General features: G+C 46.1%; 1 protein-coding gene across 2 annotated transcripts in view; it reads left to right on the plus strand.

Moving 5' to 3' along the window:
• The first annotated feature begins 3080 nt into the window (after positions 1 to 3080).
• The window catches only part of LOC149331107 (uncharacterized), a 121888-nt gene continuing 107770 nt past the window's right edge, over positions 3081 to 17198 (plus strand). Inside the window, exons 1-2 of one of the 2 annotated variants that reach the window (XM_089556331.1) lie at positions 3081 to 4826; positions 9917 to 9952. In XM_089556331.1, the coding sequence (XP_089412457.1) occupies positions 4390 to 4826; positions 9917 to 9952 (473 nt within the window). In that variant the 5' untranslated portion in view covers positions 3081 to 4389. The remainder of the gene's footprint in view (positions 4827 to 9916; positions 9953 to 17198) is intronic. The other variant, XM_089556332.1, reaches the window with a different exon arrangement.

A 17198-nucleotide genomic window follows, 5' to 3' on the forward strand; every position in this document is an offset into this window, starting at 1 on the left:
GCTCAGCAAGGCTCGGTTAGTGATTTTATACTCCGTTCGACGTGTCCAAGCAAGCAAGCAAGCAAGCAAGCAGAGCAAAGCACAATAAAGCAAAGCAAGGAAGCATCGAAGCTCTTCATATGCGGCATCTCGTTTAATCATAGCTAAGCGATTAAAATGAAAGCTTTCGACATTGATTTCGGATGCAAATTTATGAGAGAAATGAATGCCAACATAGTTTTTGCAAAAAAACACCGCAACCTTACTCGGTTTCTTCATCAAGTTGTGGCAGCGGGCGAGTTGCAGCTAGCTTGGCTTTTAAACACACATATAATTGGCAACTATTTCACTGAACCTAAACTGCAAATCTAGGAAGGGCGAACGTCTCCGAGGCAGCGATTAATATTTTCTGGCATCTGCTGAACGCGCCACGAGTGAAGCAGCAGCCTTGCGCGCGTATTTGGCTTGGTTTCCAGCGCACAATGATTGCGTCACTATCTTGTGGTCACATGCCTCGCAGTGCTTGGCCACTGCGCTTCGCTAATTTTGACATCAACTTTGTGCTCCTTCATCGTTTCCTTGAAATACTTTCTTGCCCCAACCTGCAACGCCGGGTACTGAGAACAGGATTTTTTGTACACAGTGATTTAAGCCTCTTCTTTAGGATGAAGCTCTTCCGGCCGAGCCAGGTGGCGTCCGGTGGTGGTAATTGACTTGAGTATATTTCGCACCCCTTCCTTTCCGAGAATACGAGCCGAGGTTGTGCTGGCACCTTTTACGCATGGTCTGCGTCGTGTATTTGACGCTGGCGTATGCTTGTGCTAGACGCAGAATTTTTTGCTTGTGTCTTTTTTGGTTTCAGGCGATACGTGGAATGAGCAAATTGTAGTATCCTTTTCTTCGGAGGTCAGTAAAAAAAAATAGTCGCCGTATTCGCTTTTACAACGACACGGAAAGCTGCGATCTGCACTCAACGCAGCGCTGGCTTCCCATCGGCAGCTTCCCCGGTCCTCAAAGTGACGTCACGACCTCTCTTGACCAATCACGGGCGGCGGCGCGCCGCGCGGCGTGCCCCGCGGCACAGGCCGCATATTTCGGCTAAAAAAGGCAATTCGCGCTTGTTTTTGCCTTATTTGGATGCGATATTCCAGTATACAGCATGAAAAACTATAGGACGCCGCTGCCAGCCCGATTTTCAAAAGAAGTGCTTCAGTCTCCCTTTAAGTAGCCTCGCCTGGCGTTTTTTTATTATGTGCTGAAGTTCACCTCACATCTGTGTCGACTTTCGAATGACACGCGTTTACACCAGCATCTGAGAAGATTGTCTCTTTTAAGTCTATGAGTGAAAACTTAAGCTGAGCTTTCCGTTTTTAAATCACTCTTGACTAAATGGGACGCAATTAGCAATAAACCAAAAAGGAACGAAAAAACAAAGGCTAGTTGGAAACGCCATTGCAGTGCTTATTCTGACGTTCTCTCGAATCTCTTGAAGCGAAAATAAGATGAGTCTTCATTCATCAGCTGTGTTAACCGAAGGTTTCTAACGTTTCTGTGTGCATTTAATTAGGTAATCAACCACGGGAAATTTCAAAGCACTTATATTCCTTTGAGGCGAGTTCAACGAACGGAGGCATATGGCGTCGACTGTGTAACTCGCCGAAATGTTTTTCATCATTAGTGAAAGCAACAAAAAAAAAATGTCTAAAAATGACGTCAACCATGCAACGACATGTTGAAAACCCAAAAAAGGGAATTAGCTGTTCACCCTTTTGTCGCTATTGTAAGGACAGCGACCTGACTTGTAACGATTGCTGATGATTTCCTGAAGGAGTAATTTTTGCTAGAACTTGAAACTTAACAAAACTTCTGTTTGGGCTAGATTGTGCATAGCTTATTTTGAAATGAATTCAAGCGCACAACAACACGCACACAAGAGAGGAAAGACACAGGACAGGCGCTAACTTCATCTGATTTATTCGCAGGTAAGACAGCAGATATATATATATATATAAATGGAGACATGCGCAGTAAAGAAACACATCGTCAGTTCACAGTGCGTGTTCGAGATACCTGTACTCTGCGTGCAAAAGATTAACAGACGTGTCACTCACACAGTCATGCCCCCTCTTCCTGATGTGAAATCTCCTAATAGTTCACGTGCCGTCTTATCACCGCCTCTGCCAAGTATCTTTATATCTTTCAGCCGCGGCTCTCACGCTCTGCAGTTCGCACAATGCTCTGCCAAATGTGTCCCTCCGCCCCTTAACGCCTGCCATAAACGCACGACATAATTGTGTTGCTTTTGACTGCATTAGAGGTCTGCACTATGTGTTCCTGTGATTTTTTAATTTTGTTTTTCGTGGCGACAAAAGCGAAAAATACCCTGCATCGAACTCTCTAATTTAAGATGTGATCACACAGTACACAAACCAACTGTAGCTCGCGTCAGCGGCACTTTTCGAGGCTGAGACCAGCTACTACGAATAAAGGCTGAAATGTGTTCAAAAGTGACAAAAAAGAACGCGTTAGTAGACCCAGCCTAACTTTAACTGGAGTAGAGAAAATATAATAAGAATGACATTGCGCAGCATGAAACCGTCGCACCGAAAAAAAAAAAAAGAGCCAACACTAAACGTTGTAGACGCGTCGCAGAGTGCGCCAACGCTTCGAATGCGAGCAGCTCTATCAAGGGCGACGAAAAAGCCTTCGCACCGCGAAACGCACATCACAACCTTTGACGACAAACTGCCTCCCCATATCCCCGCCGTCAAACCGTACGTCTTTTTTCAGCCGCTCCGAGCGAGGAAATAGTGCAAAAAAAAAAAAAAACCGGGACAAAGCTGTGAAATGGCTGGAGGGTACCGCATTTTCCTGTCTGCTGTCCGCCTTGAATACTCCGGCCCTCACCCCAACGCCGGGTCTCTCTCTCTCACTTCTCTTCTTTTCTCAGCACTCTCATTGGTGGAGCGCCTAGCTAGAGTACCGCCCATCGCCGCTACGCGGCAGCCAATCACAATCGCGGAGTCGATCCTCCTTTCTTGGTTTCATCTTATTTTCGTGCTTTTTGCTTCGACCGGCCCTATCTGGGCCTCCCCCACGACTTTCGAGCGTGGTACGTACTGCGCGTCCGTTGCCGAGCGAGAAACTTCGATCGATCGTCGCTGGAAGCGAAGCCCGAGTTGTGAAACCAACCTCGGATACTAGGACCGTCTTTCTGCTCGGTTTGGTGTCCGCGATGGTTCTGTGGCCACGTTTTTGCATTAGACGCCGCCGCTAGCTCTACTCCTCTGCGTACGGTCGTCGACAACTGCTGCGAGTGCTACCTGCCCGTTCCGTGTGTGTGTTGTGGTGGCCGGTTATAACACGCGAGCCGTCCCTACTTCGCCTAGCCTTTCTCCAGCCCGAAAGGGTGTGACATTCAACTGAGGGAGAGGGCTGGTAAGTCGAATTATGGCATAACGGTGCCCAAAGCGGTGTTGTTTTGTGAGTGCAGACCGAGGACTAGCTTGAAAAGACAGAAAGAAAAGGAAGAGTTGAGTGCCATACGTTTCCCTGCCAATGCTGCCGGAGAAAAGCTAACTACAGATGGTTTGGTAGTGAAGACGTGTTAATTTTCGCCCACAGTCACCGCCGCACAAGAATAGAAAGCAGCGGAGATTGGGAGAAACTTTTGCTTTAGCACACGAACTTTCCACGCAGATGAGTGCAGTGCCACCCATTCGTCCGTGAACAAACCTGCCGCTTCCCTTCGAGAGTCGAGCCTGTCTCTGGAACCAGAAGTGTCGGATGTTCATCTGAGAGAAAGCAGTTGCAAACAAGCAGACATCAAGGCTCCTGTCTCGCATCATAGTGTACCCTGTGCCAAGCCAGGAAATACGTCATCCGAACTGCCCAGAAGCATAGAAGAAAAAAAAACCGAATCTTGTCGGAGTGTCTGTTTTTTTTTGGCACGGACAACAATCTGACAGAGCCCTCTGCCAAATAGGGACCACCGGAAACCGTGTGCGCTCGTCTCTGCTGTGGTGGTTCACCTACGTCACTGGACTCACACCGTTGAAGGAAGTGCTCACTGGGAAGTTTTTTCCGGAATCAAAATATTTCAAAGCTTTGAACTTGTTTTGAACATTCGCTCCATAAAGAACATCTTCATCCTGCAAAGGCCCCATGGACCACCGACTTTGAACATCGGACGTGATAAATGTGTGGCATGGGTAATTAGACCGTGAGTGCTGTGAGTGAACGTTGCTGAAAGGTTCATTCCCTCCGGTCGTGCAGTCTATGCACTCTTCTGTCTGTGATGTGACAGGGTACTAAACGTGGCGACCGCAGTGTCCCGAGGACTGGTGACTCTTGAGGTCGACCGCCTTCTTCGAGGACGTGCTTGTTCCTTGGCTCCTACCTCTGTCCACCATGGCGACGTCAGCCCTGAGCAGCGGTGGCAGCACAGACTCCTCGGGCGACAGCTGCCGTTACAGGTCTTCATCGTCGCCGACGCCCATGGACCTCAACCAGGACCCCGAGGACCTGCACGGCGGCATAACGCAGAGCTCTCACGCCTTGCTCATGGACCACGGCCCCGGGTCTGTGTCCGTCTACGACACTGGAGCCAGGCGCGACATGATGGACGATGATGATGATGAAGATGATGAGGAGTCGTCGCTGACGGCGGTAGGTCACCATCACCACTCGTCGTCTTCGCCGCATGGGCACCATTCTAGCCACCACCACCTGCTGAGACGCGGAGGACATGAACTCATCAACGGCGTGTCCCACCACGCTGAGCTTGTGGCGGCCACGTCGTCGGTCTCGCGTTCGACCCTGTCTGCGATGGACGCTGACTCGCTGTGGTGAGTATGCTGTACCATAAGAACAACCAGCATAGAGGACGATACACGTATACTATAGAACTGACATAGAGAGTGAGCGGACGGTACTCATTCTGGAAAATGGTATATAGACAGGATTACCACCGTCTTGTCATTCTGCTGGGTGTATTGTCTTACCTGCGGGTATTTTCCATAAACAAAAGCTGTCTTATTCCGTCCAAAATCTGTCCCACAAGCCTTTGATGAGATGCTAAAGTTAAATGACTCTGTTATTGAAATCTCACCTGATGCTAAATCCTTGGGAGTAATATTTAATAAATTTATGCTTTGGGACCATCACACTGACTACCTGCGCACTAAACTCTCGAAGGCTTTAGGTATGCTGAGGAAGTTTATGTTTTTTCTCTCGATCCAACAAAACCGTCTAATATATGCTGTTCGAATCACATTTGCGCTACTGCCATTTAGTCTGGGGAAATGGCACCATGAAGGCAATGTATAACCTAATAATAGTTAAAAAAAAAAGCTCTACGAGTGATTTCAAAGGAGCCTTATGATGCCCACACATCTCCATTATTCACTAAACTCAAAATCGTGAAATTACAAAACCTGTATGACTTTAAGCTACTGTCAACACTTAAATCTGAAATACGTAAAGGCACACATACTCTCAGAACATTGGGAAATTTGAAAAGAAACACATCTTTACGCTTAATGAGGTACACAGAACTGTGGCATGTTCCAAGATCTCGCACGAATTATGGATTTCAGATGGTTCAGTCTAGCATTCCACAGATTTTAAATAAATGCCACCTCACGACAGAGAAATTGCGCGCACTTCCTAAACTTGACCTGTATTCACTTTTTGTATAATGCTTGCTAATACTTCAATGTTCATTCCAATTCCTTATGTAATAGAGTTGTTTGAATTTGATGTCTATTGTTTGCAAACTAGCATCGTAGTCGTGATATTTGTTGCGTGAATCTATGCTACTCACCTTTGTCAAAACGTCCGCTGTCAGTTATTGGGAGGGGGGGCTAGTCAAGCTACTAATGTGTAGCATTTTTCCCACCTTCCCTACCACATCTCATGTATCAATTTTTGCTTTGTGGTAAAAATAAACTTCAAACTTCAAACATTAGCGAGCAACGCGCCGAGTAACACACTAATTATACAATTGTGAGACATTCCAGCGACCAAAAAAAGGACACGGACGAAGGCACATGAGACAGGACGAACGCCGGACTTCAACCGAGGTTTATTTCACAAACTGCTATTATGTGCAAAGGGGGCGCAAAGAGATAGCAATCCGTGACCAGATAAAAAAACCATTATCGAACAAATGCAGAAGGCACGAGTGCCATGCCTCTCATGTTTCCCACATCGGCGCACCTTCTGTTTATCGCTATACCTGGCTCAACCAACACTTTTGCCGTGAGGTAATCTATTTTTTCAATAGGTTTTTTATCTTGTCACGGATTACTATCTATTTGGGCCGCCTTTGTACTTAATACCTGTTAGTGGAATAAACCTTAGTTAAAGACGGGCGTTCGTCCTGTCTCGTCTACCTTCGTCCGTGTCTTTTTAGCCGCTGGAATGTCTCGCAATTACACTGGCAACCAACTAGCCCTGCTTTCTACGCTTAATCGCACTAATTATATACAGGTATGCTTGATCCAAAGCAGTACCGCAGCGGTGGCCTAGTTGTCTGAGCATCCGCCTCGCACGCGAGTTATGCGGGGTTCAACCCCCAGTACCCCCCGGTGATACAGTGGGAACGAGCTTTCCCCTCGCTCGGCTTCTTTAGGGCGAAATGCTTGGGAAATGTGTCTTTGACCCCATCCTGAGAAGACGGAAACACCTTGTGCCACGTCGCTCCTTGGTACCAGATGCCCTTTGGCCATAAAAATTAATTGCCAGAATGCAAAGCAAATACTATTTCATGGTGATCGACGATGCATTCGGCCTTGCTTTTGGGAAGTTTCTCGGACAGCTTTCTTGGAATAAGTAGCATTTTGCCCAAACTCCACGTTCATTATCCTTTCGATGTTGATGGTTCATTCCGAAAGCCCTGAACGGACCTGTGCTGGGCCTTAGTTAATTTGCTCTTCTTTGAAGAGAGCTGCTACTGGATTTCTCTTAGAGGAATTTTTGCTCATAATGCGATGACAGTGCCGGCCGCAGAAGAGAGGGGGAGTAGTATGTGGGTGTACCACGGGCAGTGGAGGCACAACCACCACAGTTGAATATCCTTGCTTTTTCCATGCGCATGAAAGCAGTAGCCAAGGGCATTTTGCATGGCGTACTTTTAAGGCGAAAGCCTTTAATGCCTCATCGTTGTCGATAGAAGGTTGTCAGCAGAGGTGTCGCGCTTTTTTAGTCAGATCAGAAAAAGAAATCTTTGTGCACGATGGGATTCCAACCACCATCCTTCCGTTCAGAACCCGAGCGTGCTAACGGCTGCGCTACTTCCTGACAACGCATACGTAGTTCTCTTTGTCTAGGACGCTGGAGAGTGTTTGCAGAAAAGCGTCGAATCAGACGGATGCCTCCCAAACGCCCTAAACTGTCTCCAGCATTTAAGATTCACAAACAACTATGTACTTAATTAACATCTTAACCATACATCAGTGACACAAGCAGCAACACTGCGCTAGAGGCTTTCGCCTCACCGCACTTTAGGTCAGCAAAGTGCCCCTCTGAATTTTTTTCTTGCGCATCCGTTGTGGGCGAAGTTGACTGACGAATGTTTGTCAGTGCAGTAAGGAGTTGTATTTTATTTGTTAGGTGACATTTATATTATTTATAAACTAAGTAACGATGCGCACTTGTGGTCATGATGCTTATTCTGTGATATATTTTAATGGTTTTTGCTATAAATAAAGATATTTCTTGTATCTATATTCAACGTAAAGCGGGTAATGCAGTCACCCCCGTGGCTTTATTTAGTTGCAGGACAACTTCTGGAATATACTCTAACACGTTTATAGGCTCGGCAATGCTACACCCATAGCGAAAGCCTATCAACTTTGACACCTAGTGGTTTACCTACAAGTAGAGAATCTGCGTTGGAGCCCGTGTTGCTCTTGTTTAAAGCTTGCTTTGCAATGAAGGTCTTATTGAGACTTCTCAAAGTTTGCGCAGTGCAGATTTTGAGAAATATGTATGACCATGCAGCCATAAATTTAATGAAGGAGCCAAACGGACACTATTCTGGGAAAATATGGCGTCAAAAATGGCAGCGGCGGCTTTATGCTGTGGCAGTTCAGTGCGGTTCCTGTGGCGCAGAAGTTGGAACTACTGAAGTAATCCGAATTCCGTGCTACAGTAAATCCATCAAATTAGATGAAAAGGTAAAATAATCTATTATAAACTACTAAACAGCTAACAAATTGTCCCGATCAGTGAAAGGGTGCTTCAAAATTGGTCAGGTTTCGAGAGACACGTTGCACCAAGTTGAACCTTGCGTAATAAAGAGACGTCAAGATGTTGATATTTTTTTCCGCAGGAGGACCTTCAGTATTCACTTGCGAACTTTGCGTATATGTTTCATTTTCTTCGAGTGAGACATCGAAATGCTGCGGAGTTTGTTGTGAAATTGACCTGCGCGTCATTTTGACGGCACCTGGCATGCACGAAGACGGTCGTACTGCTGCGTGAAAAAAGCACATGATTGCTGCAGTGTGTAATATTTGAAAGTGCCTGTGTGTTTCTAATAGAAAGCTTTTTAATAACCTTGTTGAGCACGATGTAATGCGCGTAAAAAGTCGTGACAACTGCGGATGTCAATGCCTTTCCTGCATATTTTCGCTCGTAGGGATGTAAGATATGGCTGTTTATGAGAATTACTAAATAACGGAATAACTAGTGGCGAATAAATTTGCCCTCGTCGAATCTCTCGAGGCTGAGATGGACATGCACATGCTAAGGCAGGGTTGGCGACACTTCTAGCCATGCAACCGGTAATCCTTATAAAAAATGTCTTTAGACAGTCTATAGACTTCTTATTGACTCTATTGACTTCCTATAGATATTGCTTTTCGTCTATTCATAGTTTATAGACTGTCTATAGACAAAAGACTACTAAAAGTGTATGGCCATAAATCTATATATTGTGCATATGCTGTCTATGGAATTTGTATTGCCTATGGATTGTTTTCTAGGATTTGTCTATAGACACTCTATAGACTGTCAAAAACTTTTTGGCAAGGGTTAATCATGTCCCGAAATATGTTTGGATACTCCCCAAAGGTGGGATTTCTAATTTTCTTCTACAATATCTCACTTTTTATCTGCTTTAAGAGAGAAAAAAGCATTCCAGGCTTTTTTGCCTTTCTCCAGGGTTAAGTGGAACCTCGTTATAACGAAATGATGCATATAACGAAGGAATGACGATTCTCCTTGGAAGCTCGGTCAACACGGGCTATAACGAAGCTAAGCCTATAACGAGGTAATAGCCGGTAAACTGCAACATCGTTATAACGAGGTTGAACTCATAGCTCTACCACACCCTGCCCAATCGCCCCTTTCGCCCTTGCCTCACATCATCACACATCTGTATGAAGTTATTGCTCGCCAGCAGGTGAATGCACAGTTTTCGCTTACGAGGTATTACGAATCAGATCACCATTTGTCCGGAAGAAAAAGCCATTCGCGCAGCTGTCATTTTTAAAGGAAATTAAAAACTGAAAATAGGTTTTTGAGGAAAGGAAATGACGCAGTAACTGTCTCACATATCTCGATGTACACCTGAACCACGCCGTCATTCGGGAAGGGATAAAGGAGGGAATGAAAGAAGGAAGCAGACGCAAAAGGCGCCCGAGTGCTGTGCGATGTCAGTGCATGTTAAATATTCCCAGGTGGTCGAAATTATTCCGGAGTCTGCCACTACGGCACTTCTTTCTTCCTTCACTCCTACCTTCCTCCCTTCCCTTACGGTGCGGTTCAGGTGTCCGCCGAGATATGTGTGACAGATACTGCGCCATTTCTGAAGAAAAGTACGCTTACACCGGTTTAAAGTACCAGGATTTCCCGCAGTTTGAATTGACTGTGACTACGTTTGGTTTATTCGCTTAACGAGCTCCTCATCTTCCTCACTCCGCCCTTCTAGTTGGAAGAACTGGGTCGCGGCGCCTGCAGATTACTGGCAAGTACTCCCGCCGTTCCTGATTCAGAATGTCGGTAACCTTCTCGCAGCCTATCTATATAAGTATGCTCTTTACAAAGTGAGTAATTGCTCATAAGAGTCCATCCAAGTGCAGCCATACGGCTACAATGGAAAGTTACATAGAATTCACAGAAGCTGCGAAGTTGAAATTTTTCCTGATTCGGGGTTTTCTTCGAACTACGAAACAATTGCGAAAGCTTTAAGCTTTTCTTTGTAGCCGATGGATACGCTTGTGTGGATGTCGGAGAGCAATTGCTCCGTTACTCAGACCTACTCCACTTTGGGGGATTCCCCTAAATATTGCAACAAGTCTACTTTTTCCTGTATACAGAGCCCATATCGGTTAAACGAGAGTATAAGCTAGACAGCTCACATTTTAGGCGAAAGCCTTTAATGCCTCATCGTTGTCGACAGAATGTTGTCAGCAGAAGGTTGTCAGCAGAGGTGTCGCGCTTTTTCTAGACAGACCAGAAAAAAAATCTTCATGCACGATGGGATTTGAACCACCATCCCTGCGTTCCGCAGCCGAGCGTGCTAATGGCTACGCTACTTCCTGCCAACGCATACGTAGTTCTCCTTGTCTAGGACGCTGGAGAGTGTTTGCAGAAAGGCGTCGAATCAGACGGATGCCTCCCAAACGCTCTCCAGTACTGTCTCCAGCATTTAAGATTCACAAGCAATTGTGTACTTAATTAATATCTTAAGCACACATCAGTGACATAGGCGGCAACACCGCGCTAAAGGCTTTCGCCTCACCGCACTTCAGGTCAACGAAGTGCCTTCATACTGATGTGTGGAAACGGGATTGAAAACGAATGTCAAATGACTTCGCGTCCGAGTATTAGGGTTTACGTCGCTGCCGGAAGTGCCCTTTATCGCGCAAGAGAACAACTTGCTACACCGGATGTCATCCTTCGTCACAAGTTTGAATACGAGGGCCGGTTTAAAACTATTCCACCTTTCCACGTTTTTCGCCATTGCAAACAAAAGCAAAGAAACTTCAACAAATTCACGAAAGGCCCCTTCTGTTAGATATTATTACGAACTAAATTCTGATGGGAGTCTGACAAGACGAAATTTTGAACCAGCTTATTTGGCATGTTAAAGAAGAAAATAAATCGCGACTTGGAATCGGATTTAGGGCGCATATGTGAACAGTGCGAGCGGTAACTAGAGCTGCCGCTCGTAATGTCCACTAAAAAATCCCCCCGATAGTAGAGGCGCGGGTTTGGCTGAGCAAGTGATGTAGGAAAAAAAGAATCAAAATTGAATAGAATTTGGATAGGATGCTTATATCGAGCATTACAGCGAAGATTTTTGTGAATTCTTAAAAAAACAGGCAGTTCGAAATAAAAAGTTCTCTTCAGGAACAAACCGTCGACCGCAATAGACGTCGGTTGCTAAAACGATATCCTACAATTCCACTGAGTCTCAGCGAATCTTCAAAAGAAAGTGTACATTTGAAACTTTTTTTTTTCATCAGACGGAGCACTATCATGTTCAAAGGAAGAAGATGAAACGTCACTAAAGTGCAAAAAGCACGTGACATTCTAAAAGGTTACTTCTTGTTTGCGTGGAATAAGTAACTGCTTGTACATTCGTACCCAACAATTCTGCAAAAAAGCATTTTTGAACGGGAAAGAGTTTATGACATCAATTTTTCCATACATTGTAAGATTTCACTATAACAGTCAATATATGCTCAGACCTCCAGTCGGCAGGCTTGAATTTTTTGCTATTAACGTTTTTGCTGTCGTCAAAGGCGTTCCCCACTGGTTTTCCATGGCAGATTTGATGCGAGCGATGGAAAACTATAAAAGAAAGATATTGCTGCATATCGAAAAAATGGACCATTCCCTTCAATATTTCTGTACTACTACCTTACAGTTTTTCAATATTCAATATTTTTGACCAAGAACATTGGTCTTGGCTGTCAGTAGAAAGCTCAAAAGTGTAGAGGTACACTACATCTGCGGCACTTGGGTTGTATAGATACTTCTCCCATAATGCAACCACGGGAATGCTAACACATTAGGCAAAAGATTTTGTAAATGAAAAAAAAAGGCGTTCTTGCCAAACATGTCGATTAAAGGGCAACTGCACAAATTTTGAGAATTTCGGGCTGCTCAAGAATCCAAATGTATATGGGCTGCAGGTAAAGCTTGTCAGGTGTTTTTGCGCTAGCATTTAAAATAGTAGCGCAATCGAATACTACATTTTAGGTTTCTCCTCACAGCACTAGAGTGCGGAGAAGCTCAGTGTGACGTCACGGAAGGTAAGATTTCAAATTTTCGCTGTCGCCAACCACACCCTGCTGCGTTTAGTCGGATGCTACCAAGCAACGCACGGAAACCTGTGCCTTCAGTGGCGCTGGTTTTTTTTCCTTGAAAGCAAGCGTTTATGCGTTGTAAATGTACTGGCACCTTCGATGACGTCATGATGGGCCCCCTCACTAGGAGCTATGCGCTGCGGAGAAGCTTGGTGATCGTCCAGATTTCAATCGGCGATTACGTCACTATTTCAAATGCTATTCCGAAAGGACATCGCATGCTTCACCTGCAAGTTTCACACATTCGACCCCTTTAAGCTCGTCGATTTCTATAACCTTTGAAGTCGCCCTTTAACTAGCAAACATTGGAGATTGCTGAGGCGCTATATGATCGATGAAGGAATCGGTTTGGTTTGGCTTGGTTTATAGGAGTTAACGTCCCAAAGCGACTCAGGCTATGAGGGACCCCGTAGTAAAGGACTCCGGAAATTTCGACCACCTGGGGTTTTTTTACGTGCACTGACATCGCACAGTGCACGGGCCTCTAGAACTTATTCGCCTCCATCAAAATTCGACCACCGCGGCCGGGATCGAACCCGCGTCTTTCGGGTCAGCAGCCGAGCACCACAACCACTGAGCCACTGCGGCGGCGATGATGAAGGAATCGCTATATCTCTCTGCCACCACCAACAGTGTGCTGCAGCATTTGAATCTTGGCCTTTTGGGATCACCTGCTCACCACTTATGAGCAGTTTCGTGTTGGTAATTCACCCTAGCTGTGTTTGCGTTTTCCGTCCACGTTATCCCAACCAGTTTTAGCGTTGTTGTGTTTTGTTTTAGTGCGATGGGAATTTACTAAACATTAAAGCATTAAAGCTCAGCTTTTAAGGGTATGACGCGATAGCGTTATGGGATCCCGTCAGCGGCTCCTCTTGCCCACGCAAGACACGGACACTCTTTCTATTTTATATGAAAAACCACACACATAAACCCGCCGCGGTGGCTCAGTGGTTACGGCGCTCGGCTCCTGACCCGAAAGACGCGGGTTCGATCCCGGCCGCGGCGACCGAATTTCGATCGAGACGAAATTCTGGAGGCCCGTGTGCTGTGCGATGTCAGTGCACGTTAAAGAACCTCAGGTGGTCTAAATTTCCGAAGCTCTTCACTTGAACGTAGACCAACGTTTGAAACGCTTGAAACAATGTATTGACGTTTCCACCGTGGAGCGGCCTTCGTCAGAATGTCTGAATCGAAAGGGAAGGCACAATATATCCCTTTCGATTCAGACATTCTGACGAACGCCGTTCCACAGTCGAAACGTCAATAAATTGTTTCAAGTGTTTCAAACGTTGGTCTACGTTCATGCTACTACATACCGTGCCAAGATTCCTCATTTCGGTGGATTATATATATATATATATATATATGCGGCCGCTTCAGAGTTCAGTCACCTCGAGCTATTAGACGAATAGACCTGCATTAGCGCCATATTTTTAAGACTATAAACAACACAACCACAGTAAATGAATGACGAAAATTTTTCTTTGATAATGCACTCCGTATTTAATAAAATATACGGATCCCAGGGGCATTAGGCAGTGGCACCTAACAAACTTTCTTAACTGCTCGATGAGAAACGCACCCTACAAGAACCTTTTCTCTTCCACAGCTACTAACAGGCTTTCACTGAAATGTTTAGATGCATGGTCACGCAAGCCGCCGCGGTGGCTCAGTGGTTATGGCGCTTGGCTGCTGACCCGAACGACGCGGGTTCGATCGCGGCCGCGGCAGTCGCATTTCTACGGAGGCGAAATTCTAGAGGCCCGTGTTCTGTGCGATGTCAGTGAACGTTGAAGAACCCCAGGTGGCCGAAATTATTCCGGAGCCCTTCACTACGGCGTCCCTCATAGCCTGAGTAGCTTTGACACGTTAAACCCCATAAACCAAACCAACCAACCATGGTCACGTGATTGCGGAGCGAGTGTCGACAGTTTCGCTGAAACAGCGCTAGAAAAACGCGCTCCGCTCTCGAAATAGATCAGAAGTCACGTATGTGTACACGCAACTCCTGAAGCGCTAACCGCATGCGGCGATAATTTGCGGCGGCAAGCCGCGCGATGGCATCGCGCGATGCGCTGAGGGACGCGGAACCGCTGCCGCTCTACGCGTCGCCCAGTTTCTGGGTTTGCAGAAAATTTCGCTCTACAGCTCGCAAGACGGGCCAATGACAGGAGGCTCTGGGAGTATTTAAGCGCATATCGGTTTCAGAGAAGAAGCTTCCCATGCTCACTGCGGCAGCGCCATGCATAGAACTTGTGCAGTGTAAGCTTGGTAGCATTAATAGAACAAGAAAGGCCGTTGAAACGTCACCCTTTGCAAGCCTCAACGCCTCAGAATGTAGTTCGGCACCACTGCGCTCTGTCCCTTAGAAATGCAGTGTATTACCGGAAGAATTTTCATCAGTGCCTTCATCGTAATTCATGCTGTTTAGTCTTAAAAACGGGGTACTAGAACAGTTATACTTCCCTAATTACTCGAAGTGACTGAACAGTGAGGCGGCGTCCAACACCGCAAGCTCGCAACTCTATCGCCACAGCTCAAATCAAGACTACTACTCAGGCTTCCGCGTCATCCAGAAACTATTTAAATAATCGGCGGCTTCGTCTTAACGTTGCGTTTACGAACTGCCTACGATACCGCTTCAAGCAAGCAGAGAGTCCGTATTGCGACAACTGCGGCTCAGTTGAGACTGTGCTTCACATTCTCTTCGCATGTCCAGAGTACGCCAACGAACGTGCTCACTATGAACAATGAATGCAGTCCGTCCCCCAAGTGCCACGCGCAGTGGACTAAATTAGGCCCTTTAGGCTACTACAGACAGCAGCGTCTTATTTACCTATTCAGACGCTATTGGTGTAGTACACAAACTGTAAATTTTTGAACCGTAATCACCCCGCTGTACATGCACAGAACTTGACTTTGGTCTCAAACAAAGAAGCCATCATGCAGTCAACTGCTGCGTTGCAACCCTCTTCAATGACTGCACTGCTTTCTACCACCCTTCTTCCATCTTTACTCCCCTATTCCCTTCCCTATGCAGAGTAGCATGCCAGCGAATATTCACACCGGCTAAAATCTCGTTTTTTTTTTTTTTTTTTCATTAAAGAGCTCTTTCTCTCTAGCAGCAGGCAAACGCCGTCGCCATCGTACGTCGCGTCGCCAGGAAAATCGCGTCATGCGGTAACCGCTGAAATGCTGCAGGCTATATTCGCGAGCCACTTCAGGACGACGGGCGAAGTTTTCTGCAAACCAGCGATGCGGTTGCCCTCAGCACATCGCGCGATACCGTCTCGCGTCGTCTCGCGGCGAACTATGACGTCATGCGGTTAGAGCTTACAGTGTTCCAACACGTGCCGCTGTAGTGTAACTGGCTTGGCGTTATAATGGGGGAAGAAAGAGAATGTAAATCTTTCTTTAAACAGGAAGGACTGTGAAGGGTCCCTAATTCGGAATGTATCTCCTCACTCTCTTTTGTTTCTTTTGTGTTCTTCAGAATTTTTTCTATTCTTTTGTGCTCATTCTTAACCTAGTGATCACCGCAGCTGTTTCTGCCAAGTGTTTGTTAGTAGGATGTAGGTCTCGTCAAGCCTCCTAAGGGCTTTTTGCCTGCACCCACAGCGTTGCAATGTGCGTTGTATTGTTGAAATAAATTAGATTTGATTTCATTTGATTTAATTGAGGGCTTTAAATCCAAGATCTGGTATTTGTGACAGAGTTTGACATTAGAGAGAGAGAGAGAAAAAAACACTTCATTTCTTCAATCAAATTTGAGGAGGTTTTAACCTCCAAAGCTAGGAGTCGGCCAGGATCCCTTGGGACCTGGGTGCTGCCTGGGCTTGATTGACGACTTCTTTTTGCTGATATTAGAAAAATATTTGTTGGGATCATAACCACGGTGAGTGATTTGGAGAGATGCAGAACCAACTTGCCGAAAGTCGGTTTTAATCAAATAGAATGAAACCCTCGCGGCGTAACAATGAAGGAAAACAATTTTCGTAAGTAAGTTAAAGAAGAAAACTTCCTCTTCAAAATGCTTCAGAGTCAGCGTCACATCATACGTGAACACTTAAACGCGGGCGCAAAAACAACAATAATCGCCGCTGGAGTAGAAATACAAGAGGGTTCCGTTAATGCTTCTGAAGAGCGGTGTTTAGGCCTTCGGATTAAATATCAACTGCGCTTATACTCGGTTTCGTTGAAATAAGAGCTGCTTTTTTGTGCATATTGCATTTAAACCGCATAGTTGCACGGCTTTGCAAAGCCGTGCAGATTCTGCGACCCACCTTGTGACCCCAACTTCGTCTTCGCCTCGAGTCCTAACACTGGATGACACCACCCTCCTTTTAACAAAACAGGAACACCTCCGGCGCCGCACACGTGCTCTAATCCCTCCGTGTGCGGTAACCCTCCCCCGTGGTCTTACCCGTGCAGAGGAGGTTGCGCTTCGGAGGATCCGGGTCGGGGTTGCCCTAACTCCGGCCGTTACACGAAAGTGGCCGCAATTCGATGGTGTATTTCCCCGCCCCGGGTGTCCAGTCTGCAAGAACAGAAATCTTGAGGCCGACATTCACCACCTGCTGTGGGTTTGCCCGGCGCTGAAGCCTACAAGAATTCGGCACCTGGCGGCAGCGGGTCTTTCGCCCGATAACAGTGCTTCATACACCGCTTGGACACAAGGACCTCATCATCGTTCACTGCTCGATTTCATTAGATCAGCGAACCTTTACTCATTTATTTAGGCATCCTCATTTATCATTACATGCCGTTTTATGCCCTGAGGCAATAAACATCGCATTAAAAAAAAAAACCGCATAGTTCGTGTTTAATTTGCCGCTGAAAGTAGGCATACCTTAATTTCCTTAGCCGCTGATGGCTGCAACTTCCCAGCCATCAAAG

This window comes from Amblyomma mixtum, chromosome 8, assembly GCF_055824585.1.
Source record: "Amblyomma mixtum isolate Tamu chromosome 8, ASM5582458v1, whole genome shotgun sequence".
NCBI lineage: Eukaryota > Metazoa > Arthropoda > Arachnida > Ixodida > Ixodidae > Amblyomma > Amblyomma mixtum.